The sequence below is a fragment of the Calypte anna genome, chromosome 4A (genome assembly GCF_003957555.1).
Source record: "Calypte anna isolate BGI_N300 chromosome 4A, bCalAnn1_v1.p, whole genome shotgun sequence".
In the NCBI taxonomy this organism is placed as follows: domain Eukaryota; kingdom Metazoa; phylum Chordata; class Aves; order Apodiformes; family Trochilidae; genus Calypte; species Calypte anna.
Window position 1 is genome coordinate 37,210,852 of NC_044248.1, and position 18,062 is coordinate 37,228,913.

General features: G+C 38.8%; 1 protein-coding gene across 2 annotated transcripts in view; it reads left to right on the forward strand.

The window, feature by feature from the left end:
• GRID2 (glutamate ionotropic receptor delta type subunit 2) overlaps positions 1 to 18,062 on the forward strand; it is a 705,658-nt gene that overhangs the window by 398,298 nt on the left and 289,298 nt on the right. For both annotated transcript variants that reach the window (XM_030449840.1, XM_030449841.1), the window contains one exon: positions 12,861 to 13,066. In XM_030449840.1, the coding sequence (XP_030305700.1) occupies positions 12,861 to 13,066 (206 nt within the window). The remainder of the gene's footprint in view (positions 1 to 12,860; positions 13,067 to 18,062) is intronic.

The window sequence follows — 18,062 nt, forward strand, 5'->3', positions numbered from 1 at the left end:
AGATTCTGGTTTGTGTTAATTCTTTGTTTTTTCCCATTGTTGCCATCTTTTTGTAAGTCAGAAAATATGAGAACACCGTTAGACTGATTGGTTTCAGCAATGAGAAGAATTCCACTTCCCTTTCTCAGAAAGTGTTTTGTGTAGTGATTTAATTTAGAGATTTACAACAAAACACTTTAGTTCTGTTACTGAAACTATTTCCAATAATAATTGCCCTCTAAGAAAACATGCCTTTCATATTTAAAATATTTTTTTCTACAGGAAAACTGGGCTTTCATCCAGAGTAAATGCTGTGCTAAACCAGATCCCTTGCACCTTCAAAAGAAGTTGCATCCATTTATGTGTCAATTTATAAATCTCCTGTTTTTATAATCCTATGAATTTAATTGCTTTTGGGTTTTATCTTATCATAGATTCTTTTTCATTGTCAGTGAGTTAGAAAACTTTTTATAATTGGAAAGTGTCTTTCTGCAGGGCCAAGTGTTATTTCTCCAATGTTATTTTTTTAAAGAAGTTAACTTTTTTTAAAATATGAGTAGATGAGTATGTTCCATTTTAAAGTTGTCTAGCTGCTGGAAGATTAAAGTCTACTTAAAAGGTTCTCCACCAACAAAGGAATTGAGTCTCTGAAGCAAGCAGTTCTTTCATGAAGTCATAACCATCTGGGTGCTGAAGAAGTGATGTAGCAATGCAGTTCTGAAATAACTGACACTGAAGTTTTTAATTGATGGGGCTTTTTTTCCAAGTAAAATTGTAGGTAGGCAGGCTATTCTAACATAAAACAAAACAAATGACACTTTGATAATCATCAAGAAGTCTTTTCCTTCTGTTGACTTAGTTAAGCTAATGAGAGATACTGGTAAAACCACAATCTTTTGTCACTAGTGGAGCCTTGCTTGTAACAAATGTGAAGCTAACACAGAGTAGCAGTTAATGTGTGAGTATAAAGATAATAAAAAGATAAGAAAAGATAATTATAAAAATATAAGTAAAATTTTTAAAAGACAAAAATTTAAATTTTAAAAATTTAAATTTTTTTATAAATTAAAAAAAAAAATTAGAGGATAATTAGAAAGATAATAAAATAAAAGATGGTGCTTTAACTTGATCAGACTGGTGTAGTAGTGTAGTCTGTTTGCTTGTATTCAGTGTGCTTTGTTCCTTGAGATAAAACAAGACCAAGGCCTATCCAGGACATGAAATCTGAGTTTATTTAAGAAAATTTCATATGGGCATATTAAAAGTGTTGAAGGACAATTCTGTGCTTCTTCAAATGCCATTAAGGACAGTCACCTGTAGAGAGTTAAAGAGTAGTTGCTATGAAATGCAGCAAAATTATGTATTAGATGGATGCCTTTCTCAACCTGCTATTGAAATATATATACAATTATATATAATTTTATTTATATTTATAATTATAATGTAATATGATTTATAATTGTAATATATATAATATATTAATACATATATATGTGTGCGTATTGCTTGAATTAAGCAGCCAAATAATCTCCTACTCTCTTCATTTTGAGTGTTCAGCTCAAACAGTGGGATCACTGTGCTGCAAAGTATCAGTATCACTAAGTCTCTGAACAATTTTTAAGGGCCATCAGCATCCTTTTCAGTGAAGGCATTTTTGCACTGGACACTCTAAATATATAACTTCCACCTCTGAAAACTGCAAAGTTTCAGTTTTTAAAAAGAGCCACTTATATCTGTAGCCATTTGAGCCAGCTTTGCCAAGTTGTTGCATCTTCACTTCATGATTTCAAGTTCAAGGCAAACAAAATGGGGTTTGAAGCAGCAATCCTGCCTTACCCACAGCCTGGCATCTGGCAATTGCCAGTCCTCAAATAGTAATATGAAAAAGAGCATTGCACATTTAATCAGAGAGGAAAACAGATAAGTTATTTGAGATCTGAACGTGCAAGCCCAGGCTAAGTGTAAGCTGAGTAAATGACCTAGAATCCAGCACACTGTGGGGTTTTTTATCTCTGTGGTATATCAACAAAGAGCAAGGTTTTTGCAATTCCTGTCTTACTTCTCAGGCAGCTTACAGTGTTTTCCAGGAATTTGTAGATACTTTTCTGTAGTAGGAAATTCTGTATGAAGAAACCTATGAGTCACTGCAAGAATACAGTTGTGAATTTTGTGCAGCTTACAGTGCAGATATCTCTACATTTTTAATAAGAAAGGCAGAAAGTCCAGCTGTTTAAAAACATTTGTGTTTGATGTTTTGTTGGTGCCAAGGCAGATAGAAAGATTCTGCACCTTATCTAAAAAGGTTGGGGGAAGAAGATTGTTTCTGGAGAATGAATTCTGGTTTATTTCCAATTCTCTTTTGAAGTGATGACACTAGGATTTTAGAACCCTTTAGAACTTGGAGGGCTGAGCAGTTTGCAGAGGCTGCCTCCTGTATTGCAAGGGGGTTGACACGCTGAGATTCTGCCAGTCTCTACATATGGGCCCTGGATTCCTAAGATCTCCTTTAAAAACCATGTAGAGGAAGTCATTCCATTGACACTTTCCTGCACACGTTTTTCAGAAGTAAATATATCTTGATGACTGCCAAAGATGTGCTTGAAACAATAATATTTTCAAATAATTTAAAGTTTTAATGCAAGTTTAATAAAGATTCACATAAGAATCATGCTCCCCTTAATCGATTGCAAATGTTTATAATTGCCCTGAAGCTGTTTCAGCTGCCTGATGACTGTAATATTCTCAACTCTGTCTCCAGATAGTCTTAAAACTCTTTATGGCTCATCTGGCTCCTTGCCAACTTCTTGTGCTCATTTATTTGACTCTGCTTCAATAAACATAAAATAATTCAAGCTTATTATTGAACGTTTTTTTCCCCATTAATATTTGTTATGTCATTCAGATAAGGAAAGGAACATTTATTTTTCATCTCTGTGGTTTTGATATGTTACTTGATTCTATTGCAAGTTAGCAGCTGTTTGAGAGACCTTATGAAACAAATTGCTTTTTCTGGTTGACATTACTACTGGAATTTGATTATCTATTTTGGGTGACCCTAAAACTATTCAAGTTCTGAGATAACTGAACTATAAAACTTACCAAGTGGAATGGCCACACCTCTTCTTTTTAAACATATGATAGCTGGGGACATGCATTTCATGAGTTATAAGTTAATATATAGCTTAGGTGAGAGGGGTTGTCATTTGCTCATTTTGGTGTCTTTGTCTTTTTTCTGTGTTGCATGAGGAAGTAAAGAAGATAGATCAATTTTTCTATTGCATCTAGATTTTCAGTGCTGAGGTCAAAATACAACTGAGATGTTCTCTTAGCATCTGTGTAATGGGTAAGGGCTGTAACAGAGGTGCTATCTCAAGGTTTTACAGATTTGTGAGATTTCTTTAGTATATGCAGACTCTGTAAACATCAGAAAAGTGACTTATTTGAAGAATATTTTATTACCTTGTACTGATACCTTACTGCTTGCTAAGTATTTTCAATTGTTTTAGTATACAAACACATTTTCATTGTTTTACTATAGTCTCAGAAACACAAAATTGAGTTTGTAAACTGAATGAACAGTTATCGAATAAGAAAACTGCTGAACAACATACTATGCATATTGAATGGGAGATATTATACCATCTTTGGAAGAAAAAGCATGTGTTAAGTATAATCACGTTGGCAATATCAGATAGTATCATAACTTGAAAAGAAAACTCATCTCTAAGGTTTTTTACCAATTAGGAAAAAGAGGAAGCAGAGAGAGACAGGAAAAGGCAAGAAAATATTACAGTATTTCTTAATGTTAGTTTATCAGCATCACTTTTGTAGCTTATGTTCTTCACAGCAGCAGTTCCACTCTTCAAAGATTCCTGTTTCTGTAGGGTAAACTTGTAATCAACTGAAAAAATTATAGAGGAGCATGTAGTAACCCACAGGGAGAGTTGGTGTATCATAAAGGCAGAATAGATTACTTGCTATTAAATAAAGGTATATACCTAGGCAGAGAGGTACAGAGCTCTGTTTTACAGTTGTATAGGATTTAAGTATAATTTTTCAAGTTTAGCATGATTTTTATCTTAAGCATTTACAGTGGGTTACACAGCACTTGCCTCTAAGCCATTATCATCTTTGGGGGCACTAAGCAGTGAACATTTAGTTCTTTTCAAGGTTTGGTGGTTTGTTTTTTTTTTACTCAAAGACAACTCCTAGAAGCCTTTTGGAAATCTCTGGTTCAAGCTGGAGTCAAAATGAAATTGAATGAAGAGGTAGAAAGCAAGTTACACAGTCAGAAGTACCTGATTATAGAATATATTGTCTTGTGAGCCTCCACAAGTGTGGGGTGATCACAATATGACTTGTTTTCTATTTTTGAGAGGCTAAGGTAGCAGCTGTACTCTTAAGGATTAGCTCTAGCTTCAATTTTATTTTTTTTTTTTATTTTTTTTTTTTTTTTTTTTTTCCTCTTTCTTTCCACTTAAGACGCTGAGCAACTCCAAGGGAAAATATTGTGTCAATCATCACTAAGGTTGGAAAATTAGGTCTGGCAGGATTTGCAAACTGCAAAAGTTAATATCTCTGCCCCAACATTGATTCAGCTACTGGAGACTCTGTATTGCTTTTTAATATTTGAAGGATAATCTCAAGTAGTTGAGATATGGCATGAAACAAAAAGTAACTAATGTAATTAACATTTGGATCATCCTTTAAAATAAGGATGACATAGACATTTCAGTAATGCCACAATAGTTCGTGGCAAACAAGAAGACTGAAGTTACTTGGGTTTATTGTGGTTTGAAATAGAAACATCTTCAAAAAAGAAAAAAAAAATAAGTACATTTTCATTCCTTTTCCTCAGCAGGATGACATTAAGACATTTGAGAAAAATCGTTGTTTTTGGAAGTGTGAAATTTCAGAGAATTTCAAGCAAGGGAGGAAAAAGAGTCACTCTTACCACTTAGAGATTTTCAGTTTCCCCCAAGAAATATCATCCCCTCTTGTCAGGTTCCAGCAATTTTGATAATATAAATGAGGATTCATGTGCATTTCAATATCTGAGCTTGAATTTACTTGTAATAAATTTGAACTACTGCTATATTCTCTGAAGCTAGATCATCCAACTGAGACACTTTAGGTAGTTGCTCCCTCTCAGTTCCCAAATGCTAATGTGAAAGAGCTGTGGAGATTGTTTTTTTTAATTTGTTTTACTTTGGAGGCTCACTGAATAACATATAAGCTGGCTAATGAGAGAAAATCCCACTGTTGTGCAAGTAGGATGAAGGACTGTTATTGAATCATCGTGCTAAATTGTTATTTTCCTCAGTCTAGATCTTAACTATGTTAATAAATATCAGGATGTGCACAGGAACGTGAACACTTTGCTCAAGGCTTTAAGCAGAGCAGTGGCACTCCCAGAGTCTGGCTGGAGCTGCTTATCTCCCTTGGGTACAGTGCATTTCCATAATTAATAGTTGCTGTCACATTAGGCATCATTGTGTAAGGAAGAATCACTGTGGTAGGCTTAGAAAGCTTTCTTGAGAAGAACTGAACAGTGTAATTTGTTACACCACAGCTTTTCTCATCAAGTGAAGAAATAAAGGGGTCTTTTGTGTAAATCAGCCAGTGAATATTTATGACAGGTGAATTCCCCTTTGCTGCCACAGCTGAATTAGTTGGTATTTATTACCTGATCTTTGTGAGTAAAATGTTCTCAGATCTAGAATTGTATCAGAGGGAGGGTGAGCCTCATGACTATAAACCTGGTCGGAGACAGCCAAAGGGCTGAGAGAGCATCTTGTATTTTTAGTGGAATGCAATGACAGAAGTGCTTGGAAGGAAGGCCAATGGCATCCTGGCTTGTGTCAGAAATAGTGTGGATGTAATCCTGCCCTTCTACTCAGTTCTGGTGAGGCCACAGCTCCAGGGCTGTGTAGAGTTATGAGCCCCTTACTTTAAGAAACATTTGGGAGGTGCTGGAGTGGGTCCAGAGGAGAGCAATGAGGCTATGGAGGGACTACAGGGAAAATCTTATAAGGAGCTGGGGTTATGCCTGGAGAAGAGGAGGCTATGGGAGACCTCATGACCATCTACAATTAGTTGAAGGGAGGGTGTAGTCAGGTTGGGGTTGGGCTCTTCTCCCATGCAGCAAGTGACAGGATGAGAGGGCACGGCCTGAAGCTGCACCAGGGAAGGTTTAGGTTGGATATATCAGGAAGCACTTCCTCATGGAAAGGCTGATCAGCATCGGAATGGGCTGATCAGGGAAGTGGAGGATTGGAGAATCCTGGAGGTGTTTAAGGAAAGGCTGGATGTAGCACTCAGTGCCATGGTCTGGCCAGTGTGGTAGTGTCAGGTCACTTGATGGTCTCAGAGGTCTTTTCCAGCCTCAATAATTCTGTGAATCTCTGAAGTGGATGGGTTAATTTATTACAGTTGGTGAATAGTGCTTTTTCTTCTCCTGGTCATAGTGTGATCTGAAATTTTTTAAAAAAACTTTGCATCCACTTCTAACCTGTAAAATTCTCAGTTTTAGTAAGGGTGTAAGAGGTACTTATCGTGCAAGCTGTTTATTTAATGTTTGCTGTTCATTTTGTACCGCTTAGAAAATCTTTACTCATATATTTTCCTATATGAGATGCCTGCACCCAGGTATGTTTTGTTCTAGGCTGTCCTGACCATTAGACTTTCCTCAAATTGGATTAGGGGACCTCTGCCAGCTGAAATTTCTCTCTATGGAAATAGAGATAGCAAAGGAAGTTATGTAGGGCCAAGGAGAGCAAAGAAGTAAGAGGAACATCTGATCCAGTGATTTTTTTTTTTTAAATGGGCCCTGTTGAAATTTTATTCTTTTTTTTTTTTTTATATAAAGATCTGGTCATGGGAGTCAGGAGTCTTCTTCTTCCACATTTCTTACAAATAAAGTGTAGAAATTTCAATGAAAAGGGAGCAGAGATCCTATTTCTCTTCCAATATGGTGTCATGGAAAGCTTTGGATTTTAAATCCTCCTGAGCTTCTGAAAATACAGGCTTCTTTTTCCTATCACCTGGCTATGCATATTTTTTCCAATGCAACTGCTGGACTTTTCATTAAATTATGCTGTTTATATTGGGTGAGGTTTGTCTGTTCCTACCAAGCTTGTCATATAAGGATGTTTAGGTGTAGGACCCATAGTCTGTAAAGAATAATTCTCTCTGCCCTGAGCATGCTCTGGGCATGGTAAAATACCTGTTTCTGAACAGGTAAAATACCTGCTTCTTGTGTTTCCTTCAGTATTGAAAATATTCAGTGAAAAAGCAGTGTAAGTTTAGATGCTTGCAGTCAGTTTGACTTGTGCTTCATTTGCTAGGTTCCTCTTTTTGGTCAGGTCCACAGAAACTGATACAGTGATTGGAAGTCTGTGGTAGAGCTGGCATCTGAATTCAGATCTCAGCTTGATCTTGAATACATCAGTCAGGTCTTCAGAGATTAGGAGGCTATGGGTCTGGTGCTCACTCACACAGGGATGCTCTGCAGATGCATCTCAGCTGTAGCTCTGCTGTGTCCAGTGGTGCAGAGCACTATAGACCTTCCTATAGCCCTCTGCCTTGTAGTGCCATGGTTGTGAATGGGTAGCCAGGGAAGGTGATTTCCTACAGTCTTTGAGTTTTCCTTACCTTGCTTTTTGTTTATTAGACTATGTAAGCCAACTTCCCAGTCTCTTAAATCATTCGCAATTTTGGTTAAAAAGAGGATGTTTGCTAACATTTCTCTTAAAATTAGACCCTGATGCTGAGGATCTGACTGCAGAGTGGGGCTATGTTCTTGTGCACACACATAGGGCAGAACTGATGGTTGTATAGTGGGAAACCATAAAAGATAAGGCTAACTTATAGTGACAGGGAGTTTGGAGAGGAGACAGCAACTTGGGCTCTGGCTTTGGTCTATCTCTATGTGGTAACTTTGGCTTTTTTTCATTCAGGAGGATAATTAATACTTGTGATTATGGGTTGCTCTTCTGCATTTCCAAAAATAACAGTGACTCATCTAATTTAAATAGCAAATAGAAATGTATCTTCTGGCTGGGCAACAGGTTGGCTAGGAAATTCAGGGCAAGAAACACCTGTGTTCCAGACATGAACAGTCCTGTGTCTCTGTGGCAGAGCCATCTGTGCCACAGGTTGCTTGCCAGATTTCTCTGCAGAAGGAGTTTATCTATTAGAAAGATGATTCCATAGTGCAGGGTGGATATGTGCCACTTTCAGACAATCCAGGCAGGGAAGATAATGCTGCCCATTCAGAGGCAGCATCTGTTCTTTGGCATACAGATTGAATATGATCATCACTGGTGACTTGCTGCTGAAATATTGGAAGCACCATCATGGTTTAAATAGCATTTAAATAGCAGGGTGGTTTTATGTGCTATATGTTTTTTCATAGCACCACCAATACCTCCATTCTTCTGCTGGGTAAGATGAGGCATAAGCAGCCTGTATGTATTTCCTGTCATGCATTCCATGTACTTCAGCAATTTTGACTCCAACTGGTCAGTTTTATCCAGTTTTTATTCCATTTGCCTGGATGCTGATCAACTCTAAGACTGAGTGATCCTCAGGAACTTTAGAATGAAGGGGTTAAAGTGGAAAGAAGTTATTTGATCATTTGCATAAAACTAGGCATATTTGTAGCAGTTCAAATAGTCTTGTTGCTTTTTAAATTGGTATTTAAAGTGCCAAAAACATCTAAAAAAACATTCTAACATCTCTGATTAGATTGAATTTAATTTTCCTGATTTAGATATTAAATAGAAGCTGTAATTAGTATCTGATTCTCTTATGGAGATTTATTTTTAGGGTAAGCATGTATTTTATTCATGTTTAAATTATTCTTCAAGTGTTCAGTAATACTGGTATTTCAACAGTGTGTGAAGAATAGGTTTGCAGTGCTGAAATGCCTAAAATAGCCTCAATGCCTAAAATACCTTTCCTTGCCAGTTCGTGGTATTTTAAAGCTCTAGACAAGAAACTCAACTTGCTGGTGACCATCTAACTTCCCAGACTAACCCTGTTGAATAATTGTTGTGGACTCTTTGATTATAAGCTATTACAAGCCTGTAAATTTGAAGTATCTTGGTAAACTCGTGCTATCTCTAACACTCTAGTTTCTGCATCTCTACTGAGGCAATGGATGAAGTATTTTCTCTACCAGAGGGATTTATCTTTAAACTTAGGTGTACGCTGGGTGCCCTCAAATCCTCAATTCTGTAGTTCAGTAGAAAGGGGAAAGCTCAAATTTAGTTTTGGTACAGTTTTGCCAGCGAAGTCAGCATGAAGAGTTCTAGTGCAGGTTTTTCCAGCTTTTCTCTGAAGGTCCATGAGGTTTAGATGCTGAATTATTCCTGCTAAGCCCTCTTAGGACTGGGTAGTCTTCATCTACCATGGTTACTAGCTAAACCCAGTTGCATTCATCTATACTTTCACCATCATATTTCTCACGTGGATGTGGTCTACCTGGACTTCAGCAAGGCCTTTGACACCATGTCCCACAGCATTCTCCTGGAAAAGCTGTCAGCCCAGGGCTCAGACAGGAGCACTCTGTGCTGGGTTAGGAACTGCTGGAGGCCCCCAGAGAGTGGTGCTGAACGGGGCTGCCTCAAAATGGCGGCTGCCTCAAAATGGCGGCCGCTCACCTGTGGTGTCCCCTCAGAGGTCGGTGCTGGGCCCAGTTCTGTTTAGTATCTTTATTGATGATTTAGATGAGGGGACAGAGTTCCATCATCAGCAAATTCACAGATGACACTAAGCTGGTGGGGAATGTGGATCAGCTGGAAGACAGGAGGGCTCTGCAGAGGGACCTGGACAGACTGGAGAGTTGGGCTGATTCCAACGGGATGAGGTTCAACACGGCCAAGTGCCGGGTCCTGCACTTTGGCCACAACAACCCCATGGGGAGCTCCAGGCTCGGCACAGAGTGGCAGAAAGGGACCTGGGAGTCTGGATTGACAGAAGCTGAACATGAGCCAGCAGTGTGCCCAGGTGGCCAAGAAGGCCAATGGCATCCTGGCCTGTATCGGGAACAGTGTGGCCAGCAGGTCCAGGGAAGGGATTCTGCCCCTGTACTCAGCCCTGGTGAGGCCACATCTTGAGTCCTGTGTCCAGTTCTGGGCCCCTCAGTTCAGGAAGGAGATTGAGGTCCTGGAGCAGGTCCAAAGGAGGGCAACTGGGCTGGTGAAGGGACTCGAGCACAGATCGTATGAGGAGAGGCTGAGGGAGCTGGGGGTGTTCAGCCTGGAGAAGAGGAGGTTCAGGGGAGACCTCATCACTCTCTACAACTCCCTGAAAGGAGGTTGGAGCCAGGGGGGGGTTGGTCTCTTTTCCCAGGCAACTCTCAGCAAGACAAGAGGGCACGGTCTCAAGTTGTGCCAGGAGAGGTTTAGGTTGGATATTAGAAAGAATTTCTTTACGGAGAGGGTGATCAGACATTGGAATGGGCTGCCCAGGGAAGTAGTGGATTCTCCATCCCTGGAGATATTTCAAAAGAGACTGGATATTTCAAAAGAGCCCAGTGCCATGGGCTGGGAACTGCAGCGATAGTGGATCAAGGGTTGGACTTGATGATCTCTGAGGTCCCTTCCAACCCAGACAACTCTATGATTCTATGATAGGTACATGTGTTCTCAAGGGTGAATCATCCAGGTGTCTCTGTTATGTTGTTGATGCTTTGCTTTGTGGGTCTGACTGTAACTGAGTGCTGGTAGCACAGGGCTCTTCACAGTCAGAGGAAAGTGCCAGGGTCTAGGCTGCTTTTGGAGGAAATTTTAGAAGACTTTCTCACAATATCTTCCTCAAAAGAAATTATTTTCATTATTTCCCCCGGTCTTAAAATGAATTTCAGTATCTCTGTAAGCTGTCACCTGTCAGTGTACTCCTATGAGAGTGTAGCTACTGCAGTCCTGATAAGCAGCAGCTACATGCTCTGCTCTTCTCTGTGGTTTGTCTTGGGTTTACCCTGAGCTGTTATCACTGTGTGCCAGCATGGTGCCACTTGTACCATCTGCAAAATAAACCACCCTAAGGGCCCTTTCCTGGTGGAGTAAATGCCTGTGCAACATCTTATCCCATGCTTGTAGTCAATCATGCCTCCAGCCTAGGCATCCCTCCAGTCTCTTTTTAGTCTGATTTTCCAGACTTTTGCTGTCCTCTCTCATCACCTGTGAACTTCATCTAAGGTGCTTCCAGTACTATGAACACTTTTGAAATTCTTCATCCCATATTTACTCATCCCTTTTTAGGGCAGGGAGTAGGGGAGGATGGTAGGATGAAAGTTCTCAAAGCAGGGAGGTAGTTGTGAAAAAAAAATCTAATCAGAAGTTTTCTCAAATATAAGACAATTCGTGATGTCTCACACGAGATCAGTTTTTGGCCTCAGGTCTGACCATTCCCCTGGAAAACAAGCTATCAAGACAAGGAGCTCAGAGCACCAGGGATGTAGGAGGGAAACAGAGCAAGAACTGCAATTCCTCAGCAATGGGAATGAGAACCATGTACCTAAGAGAGATCAGCTTTGGTATCCTAATGGGAAGAGAAATGATTTTTTGTAGGTTTTAACCACAAATGCCTGCCTAAACCTGAGGATCCTTTATTTTCAAAATAATGTTTCATCAGCAGTTAATTTTTTAGGTTGGGTTACAGATTTCCTTTCTTCCTTTGGCCCCATTTTTTATTTTTTTTTTTAACATAGTGTTTGTGTTAGTGTCTGTATCTAGCAGGAAAGGATGTCCTGATGAATATCCCCTGGGAGAGCAGGTCTGAGTGACTGCCAGGAGATAAGTCACATTAGGAAACTCCATTGATTCAGTGATGCTGTAGGGATTTTCTTGAGGTCCTGGAGACGCTTCTCTGGCTTATGAAGTCATTCAATTATTTTAAATTTTAAGCTTACTGTTTATGTGTTAGAGAAAGCCATTCCAAAGAAGAGAAAAAGAAGCAAACAAGTGTTTTGCTTGATTTTGCAGAATCCACTACTGAAAAAAGCTTTCAAAGCCTTGGGCCAGCTTGAGGTAGCACCACAATGTGAGAATACCCAGACATTCAGTGTGGGAGATATTAAAGGTATTAATAGCTAGGTGGTAAACACAGTTAGAATTTTGCTGTTCAATTTTTCCTTTCCAAATAATTAAAAAAAAAAAAAAAAAAAAAAAGGATTTGTGTAGAATGAACCCAGAAGCCCTGCTAGAGAAATTTGTTATGAAAGAACTTGTTAAATTCAGCAGGCACTGGAGGTACCAGACAAGAGCAGGCAGTACCATTGCAACTGCATGTCTGGTTGTTATTTTGAAGGAAATAGGTCTGGTTTGTTTTTGAAGAAAATAAATAGCTATGCAATTTGGAACAACACTGAAATTTTCTGATTATATTTTCATTTATATACATTAAGCTACACAGCATTGCAGTGGGTAACATAATTTTAAATCCCACAAAAGAAAACAATCTTCTTGTCATTCTCCCCCCTGGCTGCCCTCCCACAACCTTCATTTGAAGGAAGTGTGTTAAGAGTCTTCATAGCTTCACTGTTCTTTAAAGATTTTAGCCTGAAAATCCTTTGAGAAAAATAAGGAACACATGTAATGATGGAATGACAAAATTAGGAAAGTTGCTTGAAAGATTTGTTGGTTTGTTTTTTAGTGATTCTTTTGGACAGGAGCTGATGTATGGTGATTCTTTCTCCTGTTTTATTACTTTAGGAAATGTCATGAGCATAGTTCAGGAAGTGCTCCAATTAATATTAAGTGAAAGGCCACATGTTGTCTACCTGACTGAACAAAATGCTTCTGTGAGCAGAACTGATTTGTGTCTTTTTTTTCTACTTACCAATTAACTCCTTGTTTGGCTTTTGTTTTTCCTAGATATCCGTGGAATACAAGAGTTTTTGGACAAAGTATCTCAACAGGGAATGGATGTAGCATTGCAGAAAGTGGAAAACAACATCAATAAAATGATCACGGGGCTCTTTGCCAGCATGCGGATAGAAGAACTGAACCGCTACCGGGACACTCTGAGGAGGGCAATTCTGATCATGAACCCCTCGACAGCCAAATCATTCATAACAGAGGTAAGTGTTTATCACTGCTAACTTCTTGATCTCTTGACCCAGAGTCCATCTGTTTCCCAAAAAATTCAGTTTAATTGACTTGGTAAAAACAAACCAACCAACCAACGCCCAAAAACCTCCAATGAAGAATTTAAATGTCTTCTCTCCAAAGATCACCATGCCAGGGTGTTTGTACATGTTTATAAATGTGCACACAGAGCAGTCTCGCTATATTCTGCATGGGCAAAACATTTAGGAAGTATGCAGAAGAATTAGCCCTCAGACTTCTGTTCAAAGCTGGTTGCTGCTGCGTTGCTGTTTCCTTGCTCATTGTGTCCCTCACTAAAAAAATCTTTCCAATTGACAGTTTCTTCTTATTATTATATATATATACATAGATATATAATTAATTTGTGGTTAAATATCTCTTTAGGTGCTTGGCATTTCATTTTAATATAAAATAATATTCAATAATTATCTGTTCCGTACCACGGAATAGAAGTAAGGAAATTGAATTTATGAAGAGTTAGATCTGAATGAAGAGTGTAGGATGATAGGCTAAAGTTACAAGTATGTATTTAAACAAAAACTCCAAGCAGTATGGTCAGAATTTTCAGAAAGCTTGACAGGATTGAGAGACCAAAGACTGGCATATTCTGTTCAACATTTTTTTTTTTTTTTAAAGTGAGTGGCATGATTCTTTGGTTCTTTTTACACAGCACTGTACTGTGTGGTGTTTTAAATCTGTGTATACTCATCAACCAATGGTTAAAAATGTGTTTTCTGTTCCATATAAATACCTTCTTTCTAACAGTTTCTCTTTGAATTTATTGCCTATCCCTTCAGAAACTGAGGCTTAAAAACTAACTGCGTATTCATTCTGCAGTGAATGCCTTATAGGAATCTTAGTTAGAAAAGAGGATTTTTTGTTTGTTTCTTTTTTGAATTTTTTTGTTTGCTCTTATTGAGCCAGGCATTCTGCTTCCCTCACTACACACTGAAGCCTACTAATTCTAAGTAATGAGGATTTGCTTCTCTTTCCAGCTGTCTGTAGTTCTTTATAGGTTGTAAACAATTTGTCTGTATGTTTTAGATAGTTCTGCACTGCTTTCATCACCAAAGTTACAAATGTTTTATTTTTCAGTAAGTGGCACTGTAAGATATTTCACATTTCAACCTGAAAGCAGAGGGGCTTGGGGCTCTAATTACAGTAACTCAGTGAAACAAAACTTCTCTATGTTCCTAAAGAGAAATACTTCATTAAAAGAATATACACATGCTTCATAATTGGTTTTTACACAATTGTGCATAGTAACAAAGTCATTGTCAACTTGAAAATAAATTGTGTGCTTTCTTGAAAACTCGTAGGTGATAACTTCAAAGTTCTCACCTTGCTGTTGGCCACTCAAACCTAAAAAAACCAACAGACAAAAGCCAAACTCAACAAAGCCACAATTCCCCTCCTCTCCAAAACTAAATACACAAACCCAACAACAAAAAAACTACCGATGATTCTCCTTTTCTGGAGACTGTAAAAATACTGGGAGAGGTTATCTTCATTCATTATCTTCTCTTGTGAGTGAGGTTCAAAGAGAGAGTCCCACAATGGGTGCCACCTTAAAGATCTTGTCAGCAGTCAGCATAATGGGATTTATTTGGAGTGTGATGTGTGCCCAGTAAAACTGACAGCAGGAACCTCTCAATAGGAAGAGTTACTCAACCAGAAGTGTGATTACTCAACCACAAGTGTGATTACTGCTGTATTTATTTCTTCTGGAGGCAGTGGATGGACTGTGCTCCAACACTGTGTCTGTGCAAGGAGAAACAGGCTGGGATAGCTTTGCCAGTGGCTGATGAAAACTCCTATTTTGCAGTTCAACCAGTACTTTATTGGGCAAAAAAGTTGTGAGGTCTAAGATATTCCCAAGATATTCCTAAGCAATTCAAGTCTGGATATGCTTATTCCAAAGACTGTGCCTTAAACACGATCAGCTTGGAAATTCAGTTTCACCTGGTGTGTTTAGAGTGTAAATCTAACAGAACTAGTAAGAAACAACAGCATATGCAGACAAGTCCTTGGTTTTTTTGTGGCTTTTCCACCCAGAAGATACTTTTGGCTGCCTAGTTGGATTCAGCTGTCAGCCTCACTCCCCAGACTTCCCATAATCTCTGCTTCTTGATCCCTTCTGAGATGAATGATTTGGCTGAGCCCTCTCATTGTGTAGCTGAGAAGAGGCTTCATTCACTCTGCAACAGCTGTAGTGAGCCTGGCCTTGATTACTATGCAAGTAACAACTTTTCCAGGGTAAACAGTCGGACACTGGCCTGTGTAAATAGGCAGTCTGTGACTTGGAGATTCCCTGTGGTAGCATTTCTCTTTGTTCTGACTCTTTCAAATTCTTACTTTTAAGCAAGAACATTCTGGGCTTTAGTTTTTGGGGTTTTGTGGGCTTTTTTAAAAAGCATGGATTTTTGTGTGTGTTAGATCCCTTCCTTATCTCAAGCATTTGTATCACTGGAGCTTGCAAAGATCTATACTTGTATACTCAAGAAAACTGACTTGTGTCAATACACTTTTCTGGCTATGGAGATAAAACCCCACTTTCTTTAATCCTTATGGATTAAGTTGCCCTCTGTAGGGCATGGAAAGGCAGAAGTCTTGGGAGCAGGTATCACAGCTTCTCACCTTACTGGATAAAGATTAATGTAAAGCAAGAGAGATGGCCCAGCCAAATTCACTGGTGCCCTTCATTGCTTTGAGCTGAAGGGGCAGAAGAGACAAAATGCTGCTGAAATAGTGACATACAGTGGGGCTAAAGATTGTGGATGTATGGATTTTTTTTTTTTTTTTTCAGTGGGATGAGGTCCTTCTGTACCCTCAAATAATCATCTAGGTCCCACAGGTGAAGGAAAATATTCCTACAGACAAGTCTGTGCTTACTGAAAAGCACCTCAGAAATGTCCATCTTGCACAAAAATTGCTCTGCTGTCTGACAGCACTGGTGACTGATGTGAACTGTGTGCCACTTGTTTACTTTTTATTTTAGGATGGGGTTTTTTTGCACGTGTTCTTCTGGTCTGTGACAAACTTGCAGAACAAGTAATCTGAACTTGTAGAAAAAAGATGTCCTTGCCAGCTCAGCATGAGAGCAAAAATCCAGCCTAAAGTGGCAGAAAACAAAAGTAGAAAAAAAATCACCGATAGCTTTAGCAAAAGGACAGGGACAATTTTGGCCAAGAAAGTCTCTATTACTCTGTCAGCTTTCAGAGGAAGGTGTCTCAGAACAGCAGTAAAAAAGGGAGGAGAGAGACCACCCCTATGTTGAGCCCACCTTGCAAAGAGAGGACTTCTAAAGGCAAGTGATAGAAAGCTGGGTAGGTGGAACAACAGACCATGAAACTCAGGTTGTGAGTGAGGTTCTGATGATAACAAAGCAACTTTGGGAAGCAAGCTGGGAGTCCTCCATGGAGCCAATATGCTGTCAGTACATCTCATCTTACAACTTCATTTCTGTTCAGCCAAGAAAACCACCTTATCAACTGTGTGCAGGCATATGAATGTGTTCTTCTGTGCAAAGGCTCTGGGAGCTGATAGCAAGGCTACAAGGGAGGGATGATGCAGCTGATTCAGTATTTTAGATATAGAGGTAAATTATTTCGACTAGCAAGGAGACTTTACACGTTGAAAATCCACTAAGCCATGGGTGAAAAAGCCCTGGTATAAGCTGGGGATTTTGCTGGAGTTTTGATAGGCAGGCTCTGGAAGGTCTTAGTCTAGGAGCTGAAGACTCTGCCACATTCAGCTGTCAGTTCTTCCCCTTGACAGAAGGATTACTGCAAATTCTGCAGGTGTGACAGGATACCTTGCTACCCCTTGCCAGCCTCTCTTCTCCTGGTTCTTTTGCAGGGGTAGTGACCCCTTAAAGAAATAGGTAAGAAGACTTTTTAACCACAGCAGTGAGATTCAGCAGTTTATCTAGCAAAAATTTCAGAGCATTGGCATCTTTTATGAGCCAACGAAGCTGTTGTGTGCCCTTGGCAATTTCAATTGTCAGATCCCAGATTAGAGAGAGTACTGATCTTCATCTCAGTGTATACTATATATTTTGTAGAATTAAAAAAAATATTATTCCAAAGACTCTGTTCTGCAATGAACTTGAAACTGCTGAGCCCCATGGTGTCAACATTTCAAGCATGGAAGTGTTTGTGCTGCAGATATTGGAAATGTTTACTGCTAAACATCTGTTTAAATTTAAGCTCACATGCATCACAGAACTGGGTTATTGTTATTTAAAATATATTTTAAAAAAACCTAGCAGCTGCCAAATCTGAGAGTTGTAGGAAGTGAGCTCTGTATGTTGACCTTCAGACATGCTTATCATACCAACCCAACCTCTATAGGTACCTTTTTATTTTTCTATATTAATTTCCAAAGAATACTAAAAGTGCTTGGCTTACAGGCATTACTATGATCTACTATACTTTATTTTTTCAATTTGAATGTTGGGTTTTTCCTACTCTGGGCTGATATGGGACAGTACTAAAATAAGATTACCTCGGAAGAAGAGAAGGTACACTACTACTTTCATGAATAAAGGAACTCTTGGTAAATGAAATGTTAAAATAGACAGGGAAAATAGAATAAGCCATCAGATAAAGTACTGAAGGGTTCTTGGCATGTAGGGGGCACGTGAAAAAGAGAAAAGTGAATGTTTAAGGAGTAAATGTAATTTTAAAATGCCTGATGATATTGAACTCTCACCGTGTTTTTCCTAATGGTTACTGTGAATAGAATGAGAAGTAACCTTTCTTCTGTGAAATGATACTATTCTTGGTGAAAAGTGTCTTGGCTTTTATTCTATTTGATTATTATTTCTCTCATGAAAATACTAGATTATTTAAAACCTAAGTATTTGCTTAGTATTTGGAAAAAAATACAATATTTTCCATAGTGACATTGGTTTACCATGTTTCAGCTTTAGATTTGATCATGCAGCAAATCACAGATCATTCAAGT